Genomic DNA, 11,332 nt, shown 5'->3' on the forward strand with positions numbered 1-11,332 from the left:
TTTATGCGACTTTTTCAGAGATTTCTAGTCGAACCGATCCTTGTTTTAATGACTTTAACAATTTCATAATTTTCTGTAAAAATTTGATTTCTTTCGAATTTTTTTAATAATTTTGTAAAAAAAAAATAATTTCCTTGTAATTTTATGCGACTAATGCGTCCTGCTTGGAGCCTTCTAGTCAATCCGATCCCTGCTTTAATTTTTTTGACTATTTATAATTTTCTGTCGAAATTTGATATCGTTATTTTATGAATAATTTTATAAAAGATTTCTTTGTAATTTCATGAATAATTTTATAAAGATTTTTATTTATTTGTCATTGTTTGCGATTTTTGCAGTTTCATCTATTCGATCCGATCTCTGCTTGAATTATTTTTCCTATTTCATCATTTTCGGTGATAATTTGATTTTTTTGTAATTTTATGCGACTTTTACAGAGCCTTCTAGTAAAACCAATCCCTGCTTAAATTAATTTCACAATTTCGTAGTTTTCTAGACCAAAAATTTATTTCTTTCAAATTTGATGAAAAGTTGTATGAAAATGTAATTTCTTTGTAATTTTATGCAACTAATGCGATTTTTGGAGAGCCTTCTGTTCGATCCGATCCCTGTTTTAATCATTTTCCCTATTTCATGATTTTCGGTGAACATTTGATTTCTTTGTTATTTTAAGAATAATTTTATAATAATTTGATTTCTTTCTAATTTTCTGCGACCTTTGCAGATCCTTCTAATCAAACCAATCCCTGTTTTAATTACTTTAACAATTTAATGATTTTCTGTAAATATTTGATTTCTTTCGAATTTTATTAATAATTTCATAAAAAATTAATTTTTTGTAATTTTATGAGTAATTTTATAAAAATTCGATTTCTTTCTAATTTTATGAATAATTTTATAAAAATTTAATTTCTTTGTCATTTTATGCGACTTATGCAGAGCCTTCTAGTTGATCCGATCCCTGCTTTAATTATTTTCCCTGTTTGATAATTTTTTGTAAAAATTTGATTTCTTTCGAATTTTATGAATAATTTTATAAAAATTTGATTACTTTGTAAATTTATTAATAATTTTATAGTAATTTGATTTATTTGTCGTTTTATGCGACTAATGCGACTTTTACAGAGCCTTCAAGTCGAACCAATCCCTGCTTTAAACTTTAGCGCGCTTTGGTGTATGTTTTTTTATATTTGATTTATTTTAGTGATGTTTTATTGAAATAATTAAAATAAATGTTCGGATTTAGGCCCGGAAAAAGGCAGTCAAAGAGGAGCAAGCAGAGAAAAGGAAAAGCAAAGTTAAAAAGCACCTTAAGAAGAGAAAAGAAAGAATTGCAAAGAAGAAATAGGTATAGAACTATAGCATGTAATGCATAAAATGATGTATTATCGATGAAAAGTGTACATAAATATATTGTCTTATCTGCATTTTGACATGTGATTTTTATATACCTTGAAAAGCCTGGAAAATTTCAGAGAATTTTTTTTTTAAGTCGGGGAATTTTTCCAAGAGCGCGCTTATTTTTTTTAATGCAATATAAAATTAGGTAACATTGATTTTTCATTTGTAAAAATAGCTTTGTTAACTAAAAATTCAACTATGCGAGTTGAATATTCAATAATTTTAGTTGAAAATTCATAATTTTGTTTGAAAATTTAACTTTTTTTTTAATTTGTTTTTTTTTTATTGATAATTATTTTTTTAACTGAAAATTAAAATATTTAATTTTGTTGACAACTTATCGTTTTAGTTTTAAATCCAACAGATCCAAATGAAGAATCACTATTTTAGACAAAAATTATTTATTTTGTTTGAAAATGTAACTATATATTTGAAAATTAGTTTTTTTTAAATTATTTGTTAACTAAAAATTAAACTATTTTATTTTTGGTTGACAATTTACAGTTTTAGTTTAAAATTAATTCAACAGATTCAATTGAAGATTCACCATTTTAGTTGAAAATTCTTTCTTTTGTTTGAAAATGTAACTATATTTTTTTATATTTTTTTTTTAACTAAAAATTAAAGTATTTTATTTTTGGTTCACAATTGATCGTTTTAGTTTGAAATTAAACAGACCCAATTGAAAATTCTTTATTTTGTCTAAAAATGTAACTATTAAAAAAAATGTTGTTATAAAAATAGTTGTTTTTTTAAAAATTGTTTTGTAACTAAAAATTAAACTATTTAATTTTTTGTTGACAATGATCTTTTTAGTTTGAAATTAAACTATTTCGTTGAAATTATCTCTTTTATTGAGAAATGATGTTTTTTGGTAGAAGATTAATCTTGTTTGAAAATTCATTATTTTAGTTCAAAGTGCATATTTTTTATTTAAAATTCGTCTATTCCTGTTGAAGATTCGTTATTTTAGTCGAAATTCTTTCTGTTAAAAACTATTTTTTTTTTTAACTGAAAATATAAATACTCCATTTTTAGTAGAAAACTGATATTTTTTAGTTCACAATTCAACTATTTTTTTGAAAATTTATATTTTTTATTTCAAAATACTACTATTTGGTAGAAAAATCGTTTTTTTTTAACAAGGATTTAATTTTCTAGTTTGAAAATTAACTTTTTTGATTGAAAATTCATAGTTTTCGTTGAAAATAAAACTATTTGGTTGAAAGTTAAACTACGTTGGTAAAAATTTATCTAGCCCTGTTGAAGATTTATAATTTTAGTTGAAAATTCATCACTTTTTTGTTAAAAATAAATGTTTTTTAGCTATAAATTCAATTATTCCATTTTTGGTAGAAAACTAATCTTTTTCAGTTCAAAATTCAATTATTTGTTTGAAAACTGATAACTTTTAGTTGAAAATTGATTATTTTTTTAGTTGAAAATGTATACTTTTTACCATAAAATATATTTTTAGGAGAAAATGTTTTTTTTTTTTTTGGTTAAAAAATTAAATTTTTTGGTTAAAAATTAAATTATTTTGTTGAAAAATCGTCGTTTTGGTTTAAAATTCATCCATTCCAGTTAAAAATTCGTAATTTTTGTCGAAAATTCATCACTATGATTGAAATTTTTTTTTAATTAATTTTTTTAACTGAAAATTTAAATATTCTATTTTTAGTTGAAAAAATAGATTTCCTAGTCCAAAAATAAACTATTTAATTAAAAAACTAATATTTTTTTAGTTCGAAAATCGATTATATCGTAGAAAATTTATATTTTATAGTTGAAAATTTAGCCTTTTTAGTTAAATATTGTTTGTGTGGAAAATTAATTTTTTTAACTGAAAATTTAAATATTCCAATTGTAGTTGAAAACTTTTGTTTTTTTTAGTTCAAAATTCAACTATTTATTTGAAAACTGTTATTTTTTAGTTCGAAATTTAACTATTTAGTTTAAAATTGATATTTTTACGTGAAAATTTATCTTTTTTAGTTGAATATTCAACTATTACGTTGAAATGATCTTTGCTTTGTTGAAAAATTATCTTTTTTGGTAGAAAATTAATCTTATTTTTTGAAAATTCATCTTTTTGTTTGATAATTAAATTTATGCAGTTAAATATTCATCATTTTAGTTGAAAATTCATCATTTTGTTTTTTTTTGTGGAAAATAAATGTATTTTTTAAATTAACATATGTATTTTTAGTTGGAAAATTATATTTTTTAGTTAAAAATTCAATTATTTGTTTGAAAATTTGAGTATTTTGTTGAAAAATCGTCGTTGGTAGAGAATTAATCTTCTTGTTCATAATTAGTCTTCTTTGAAAATTCAAATTTTTGGATTAAGATTAATTTATTCATTTTGAAAATTCATCTCTTTACTTGTAATTTAGTTTAAAAAAAAACTTATTCTCTAAACTGAAAATTTAAATATTATATTTATACTAAGAACGCAAATATGAACTCGATTTGAAAGAAATATATTTTTATCTCACTAGCGAACCTATAACAAAATCCACGAACTAAAAAAGTGGCCATTGGTTGAAACGAGACAGAGCTATCTTCTTAACTGATGGCATTTTTAGTTCTTAAAACTTATGATAGGTTCGCTAGTGTGGTGCCGCATATAGCCTTGCAAATATCTTTAATTTTACCTCGGTTTTAATTTTACCCCTTAGGTTTTCTACGAAATAAAAATTTAACAAAAGTAAAAAACTTTTCTATATACATCATACATTTTTTTAAATGTAAAAAAACCTGTATTATACATTTTTTAAACCATCGTGTCGCGTTACTACCCAACCCTGGTCTGCAGGATTAAACGATCAGTCATTGGTTAAAAAGAAACACAAATAGCTTCATCTCTTTTTAGGCAGTGGCATTTTTTTACTTCTCGGAACTTATAATAGGTTCGCTAGTGCTGTGTTGCATCTAGAATCTGAGAGTTTACCGGTAATTAGGAGGTGCAACCGAGCTTATTAATTACACATAATGATCTTGTTCAAGAGCAAGGTTTATCTGCAGTTTTCCTTATCTCAAGACACGAATGTTTGTGTTATTTCAGTTAATATTAACTCTGTATACATAATTTTCTATCAGATTATGACTGAAGACACAATTTTTAATACATTTTTCATTTAAGATCAGATTTTATAACAATTATCTGTTATTAATTAAAATTCAAATAAGAATTCAAATATTGCAAAGCGAAAGTGTTAACAAAAAAATGTTTTTCAAATAAAAATAATTTTCTAATAGTTCTGGGTATAAGATAATAATCTTTAAGATCTGTTTATCTTTTAAATAAAAAATATTTAGCGAAAATCGTAAAATTCACTGCTTTTAGACGTAAATCCCAATGCATTTCTACTAACCATAACAAATCATCGTTCATGCGCAATCAAATTAGACATATAATTATTTGTATATTTTTTAAATATCCGCAAAGAAAATAGTCTAAATTTTATAATATTTCTTCTTATATTATATAATATTTATTTTATTTGTTAATTTAAATTCATTTTTGAATTTTAAAATATTTTCATAAGCAAATTATGTGTCCTAAAATCTCCCAACCAAATAAATTTCCCTAACAATATAGAGAAAATTGTTTGATTCTCTCAAACCCTTTCCAAATTCATAAAAAGTTTTTTTTTACAAAATTGTAAAAGATCCACATTTTTCTTAAAATGTTGGTCTATTTCAAATTAACATTTTTTCTGGAATATTGTTATGACTTCTAAACCTTCTAAATGTATTTAAATTTTTTTCGAATTTGTCTTAATATTTTTTAAAGACAAAAAAATCTGCCTTAAAATTATTAAAATTATCTTTTGAAAATTTTTTAAAAATGCTTTGAAATATCTTAGAACATTATCCTGAACTTAGTTTTTCAAAATAAAAAATTATTAAACATTTATCTGGGAATCTAAAGAAATTTTTTCCATTCTCTTAAAACCTCTCGTAATTTTAATTCAGCTTCTTTTTTCAAAATCTTCAGAAATGTTCATTTAAAAAAACATGCAATTTTACAAAAGTGCCAAATTAACTTTAAACTGTATGAATACTTTTAAACATTTATTAAGCATAATAGAATTTAATGTAATTTCCTAATTCTGATTTAATTTTTGGCTTGAATTTTTTTTTCAAATTAAAGACATCATTTAAAATTTAACCAGGAATCTCAAGACCATTTTATTGTTCTCATAAAAGTTTTAAAAATTCTTGAAAAGCTTCTAATTTTGTGCACAAAGTTTTGAAAAATGTACATTTCGTTAAAAAAATTTCTGAATCTTCGCTGGATTTAAATTACTATCAAAACTATTGAAACTTCTAAAAAATCAAAAATATTGTATTCCCAAAAAATTGTTTTAAAATCTTTCACATTCTTTTACGACATATTTTGAAATCTTCGAGACTTAAAATTAACTTTTTAAAATTAAATCTGAATAATTTTGAATTTTCGCAAAATTTTATTGTCCATGTGGTAGGAGAATAACAAAATTAAACAAATTGAAAATTAAAAAACGAAATTTATAAAATTAAAAAAAAGTTACTATCAAACTATAAAAATGTACAAACTTTAACCTTCAAAAAGCTTTATTTTATTACATTACAGTCATCGAAAACTTTGAAAAATTATACTTTCAGTAAATTATTATTTAAAAGACAAATCAAAAAAGAACATTTATTGATCATTTTTTCTGTAGATTCGATTAGAATAATTATGATCAATAATTCAGAATCTAAGTGTCTTGATAGGCGAAAATAAATCAATGTAATATGAATAAAATAGCAAGTTGAAAATTATTTTGAAAAATTAATTCCTATTTTACGATTTATTTTTTAGAATAAGACCATTCAGTTAATGTTTAATTTAAATTCAAGTATAAATCTTAAGCTAAATTTCGTAAAAATAGTTATGGCGAAAAGCAAAATTTAAAATTAATTGAATTTGTTTAGAACCTATAATTTTAGTTCTTTTTTTTAAACTTGAAAATTTGAAAATATATTAAGATATAATTTTTTTATAATATAAAGTAGAAAGACTATTCGGAATCGGAAACCGCAGGATATTAGGTCCCACATACGATTAATTTACACTGTGTAAGAAACTAGGCACGTAAAAGACCTTGTAATTTACAATAAAAACCTACGTAAATTACGTACGGTATTTTAATTATCAATCCTTGTTATTGAGTATTCTAATATTACGTCACGCTCAGTCGGTAACATCAAAATCTGTAAAGCTATACCACTTGGTGGACTGCAAAGCATTGTTTAGATAGGAGCTTCACTAAAATTAATTAATTTCAGTGAAATTAAGTAAAAAATCGTGATATAGTTTTGTTTTTAAGAAAGAAAAACCATTTACTTAATTATTGTTGGCAATTTGCCAAAAATTGCCGGCGACTTATGTTATAATAATTTTCGATAATAAGTGATTTTAAGTAGTTTCATATCAAATAAAGTTATATCAAAGAGAGTTGAAAGGATTTTTAAAGACTTTAAGTGATCTTAGGATTTCCCGAGAGATTTTTAACGATTTCAAAGAATTTGAAAGGACTTTAAAAGAATGTAGAAAAATTGAACGATTTGGCAGGAATTTTAAAGATTTTTTAAAGAATCCAAAAAGGTTTAAGGATTTGCAAGAGGTTTGATCAAATTTACAAGACATTTTTTAAGATTTTAAGACAGTTTTAGTGATTTCAAATCTATTTCAAAATTTATTTTTAAAAAAGTTATGTAAAAACATTTTAATATATTTTAAGAGATTTAAAAGAATTCAATGATTAAAAATTTGGAGGACTTCAAGGATTTCTAAGAACTCAAGTGATTTTTAGGAATTACTAGGGACTTCGCGGAATCTTAAAGTTTCTTTTTAAAGGATTTAAAGATAATCCAAATAGTTCAAAAAGATTTAATGATTTACAACAAATTGTATACGATTTTACGAGAGTTTAAGTGATTTTAAAGAAAGTCAAGCGAGTTATTGAAAAGTTATTAAAACAGATGAAATGCATTTTAGGAGATTTCAAGATATTTAAAGAAATGCATGAAAAAATGCATTTTGATAAGTTATTTAAAAAGATTTTAAAGAACTTGAACAAATCAAAAAATTTTAAGGATTTTTAAGAGATTTAAAGGAATTTAAGAAAATTTAAAGATTTTAAGAGATTTGAATTAATTTAAGTCATTTTCGAGAAACTTTGAAAGATTTTAAATGATTGTAAAGAAGTTAAAGGGATTTTAAAAAAAATCGGAAGCGTTTAAGGATTATCAACAAATCTTACAGGATTTCTAAAAGTTCAAGTAATTTTAAGGAATAACTAGGGACTTGACGGGATTTTCAAGCTTATTTTTGAAGGATTTAAAAATATTCGCATAAATTTTAGTGACTTTAAAGAACGTTAAGCAATTAAATTAAAAGTTATTTGCAAAAATTCAAAGATTTTAAGGATTTTCAAAAAATTTAAAGGAATTTAAGAATATTTTAAAGATTTTACTGTGTTAAAACCATCGACGTATACTACTGAACCGTAGGCTACGGCTGTCGGAAGTGGTCCAGGGAATAGAAAGAGACGACAAATCGAGAAAGTTACCCTGTCCTTTTCTAAGGTTGGTGATTGGTCAGTTGATCTTTTTCTAATGAGAGCAGACCCAATCAAATGTGTAAAATCACACTTACGTATATTTCAAAACTTTCCGAGCGTGGCAACTTTGAGCGCGCTTAGGGCACGCGACTGATGTTTCTCGCGCTTCGCGCTCGAAGGTGTATTTGTCTCGTGCTTCGCGCTCGATGCTGTATTTGTCTCGCCCTTTGCGCTCGGTCTTTGTATTTGTCCCACATTTGTACACAGACCTATTAAGGTTAACGAACCAAACATCGACAACTGTAATTTGGTGATTGTGAATTCTCCTTTGTTAAAGCTTCTTCGGCTTTAACGAACGCATTCTCATCACGTATCTCGTGCTTCGCACTCGATTTTGTCCAAGATGTTAACTTTTCTATATTATGTTTAACACTTCTGTATCAAACTTATAATACATTTATTCAGATTATTTAGCGATAGAAAGTTTTCACATAAAACTAATGCCTTCTCATTATAATGAGAATGTAATAATACATCATTTTTGTGCGACAAAAATTTGAATTTTCGATTTTTTAACAAAATTCAAAAAGTTGTTATGATAATCGTGTAGGTATTTAAAAACTAATATTTTTCTTTTGTTGACTTTTTTTCATGTGGTGCATTGAATGACATAGAAAAGTCATTTTCGTTATTATTTTTTTTTTAAGTTTGGAAACGCTATAACTCTGGTAATTTTGTTGTTATCAAAAAAAAGTCATCAAGATAAATTGTTCATATTTTTGTGCACTATAAACAGTACTATATGAAAATTTCAAATGTTAAAAAAGTGGTCTTAAAATTTTTGAAAATGCTCCAAATTATTGCATTTTTATTTAAAATAGCTGGCTAACGAAATCGTCCTTTCTTTTCATATCCTTATAGAGTGTGTCAAAGGGACATTCAATAAAATAATTACTTCAAATGTTACTGTGTTTACAGACTACAACGACAACGACGATAATGACGAGGCCGACAGACAGACGTCATCGTAATACCGGTTTCTTTGGGAATTAGGGATTCTCGAAAAGTGAAAATTTCAAGAAAGCCACGATAGTCAGTTTTTCCATAAAAAATACATTCTTATTATGATGAGAATGTAATAGTCCAGTATTTTTTGTGCGATTAAAAGATTAATTTTCGATTTTTTTTTTAAATTATAAAACCTGTTATGATGACCTTCTAAGTTTTTCAAAACGTAACGTTTTCCTTTTCTTACCTTTTTTTATATCGTGCGTTGATTGGTTTAGAATTTTCATTTTTATTTTGTATTTTGGAAAAGCCATAACTGTGATAATTTTCTTGTTATCAAAAAAATCCATTAAGATAAAATGTTAACATTTTCGTCTGGTATAAATAGCCGTACGTGGAATTTAAAAATCTTTGGCCCCTAAACCTGCGTACCAAAGCCCAATTTGATTCAATTAGTCGGTTCAAAGACATCCAGTATACATACGACAACGACAGACAGATACCAACCTGAAAACTTTTTGTTCCTTCTGAGGAAATCTCAAAACGTCGGTATTTAATGGAATCCACGAAAGTCATGTTATGTTTTCATGAAAACCAATACCTTCGTATGAAACCAATACCTTCTCATTATAGTGTGAATGTAAAAAGCGCGTGCCCTATCAAAGAAATGTGAAAATCAAAATTTTAGATATTATTTAGGCAAACCATTTTTTTATTACACATTTTTCTGTACAGAGTACCGTCTTCCACAAATTTAGTTTGTTTATTTTTTCGCAACTTGTGTCAAAAAGTGATTCAGTATGAATTTGTAGTTTTTTCCAGTGCGTGTAATTTGAGCTTTTTCATTTTTTTCGTATCTTGCATAGTTTAAGCAAAAAATGGAATTTGTGGATTTCTTATTTTTTTTGTAGGGTCAAATTTGGCATTTTCAACTTTTCGACCAAATTAAAAAAGTTGTTATCATAATCTTGTAGGGCCTTCAAAAAGCAAAGTTTTTCCTATTTTTTACTTTTTTTCATATCATGTGTTATTTGGCTTAAAATGTTCATTTTAGTTTTTTGGGGGATTTTGACAATGCTCTAATTCTGGTAATTTTTGATTATTCAAAAAAGTCATTAGGATAAATTATTCAACTTTTTGAATGCTATAAATAACCGTGCAGAAAGTTTTGGAATTTTTAAAAAAGTGATCTCAAAAATATTCAAAATGTGCCCACTTTTTTAATTTTTATCCAAAATGACTGGCTAACGAACATGACCTTAAGTATAGGACACTAAACGAGTGCGCCAAAGGGCTACCTAATAGATTAATTTTTTTGAAAGTTATTGTGTTAACAGGCAGACAGATATACAGACAGTCACATTCGTAGAAACTTATTTTTCGGTTTCAGAGTGTCTCAAAACGTGGAAATTTGACAAAAACTGGGGGGATCAAATTTTACACAAATCTAATACCTTCTCTGATGAGAAGGTAAAAATATGGCCGCCTCTATTGTTTTGTTTTGACAGGTCGCTTGAACAAATAAATAATTAATAATCAGACAGGATTTTGTGAAATGCTTGTGGAATAAAAAATTATTCGCCATGGAAGAGGTAAGTAGTATGTTCATGAAAATATCAAATTACTTTTACCAACACTATGCGTGCGACAGGTATTCGACGCATTCGAAACTTTTGCTTTTATACAGCGATTTTTAATTTTAACAGCCTTGCCTTTATTCACAAACTATTAAGTGTTCAATCATTATTTATTTAAGTGCGGTTGGCGCACCACGCTCAGAAAGTTTTGATCTATACGTACGTGATTTTGCACATTTTTCACAGTTACAGAATAAAATATCAATTTTATTATTCAATTTAATAGTTTTTGAAAAATATAAATAATATCTGAATACACTTAGTGTGAAAAATAATTATTTTCCAAGTTATTATGAAAATAAAATTTCGTCCCATGTTTTTGGTATTATTGTTTGCCCCTCATCGTGCATACATCTTGGATATCCCCACTTAATCTAAAATACCTAATGTCTCAATTTTACAAAGCGCGAACAACGCACCTGCTAAACTTCAATGACCATGATATACAATTAGCAAAGCTGTCAAAATAACAAACAATGCATTTAGACATGGCTATTTCAAATCTTGAAGAAGTTACGAACGCGTAGATTATGCGTCGATAATGTCGTTTTTCATTTCGCACCCCAAGAAGCGGACATGTCGTACCCAAAGTACTAGGCAGTCTGATAAGTCCCAGAAAAATGAAACACGGAGACGTTTTTTTGGCCAAAGTCGGTTTTATTTTTCAACATACTCTCCTTTTAGGTCGAT

General features: G+C 25.8%; 1 protein-coding gene across 1 annotated transcript in view; it reads left to right on the forward strand.

The window, feature by feature from the left end:
- Positions 1-1,427, forward strand: part of LOC117182070 (serine/threonine-protein kinase RIO1) — a 27,332-nt gene extending 25,905 nt beyond the window's left edge. Inside the window, exon 4 of the mRNA XM_033375093.1 lies at positions 1,247-1,427. Within this exon, the coding sequence (XP_033230984.1) occupies positions 1,247-1,348 (102 nt within the window). The 3' untranslated portion in view covers positions 1,349-1,427. The remainder of the gene's footprint in view (positions 1-1,246) is intronic.
- The last annotated feature ends 9,905 nt before the right edge of the window (positions 1,428-11,332 follow it).

Source organism: Belonocnema kinseyi, chromosome 10, assembly GCF_010883055.1.
Source record: "Belonocnema kinseyi isolate 2016_QV_RU_SX_M_011 chromosome 10, B_treatae_v1, whole genome shotgun sequence".
Lineage (NCBI taxonomy): Eukaryota > Metazoa > Arthropoda > Insecta > Hymenoptera > Cynipidae > Belonocnema > Belonocnema kinseyi.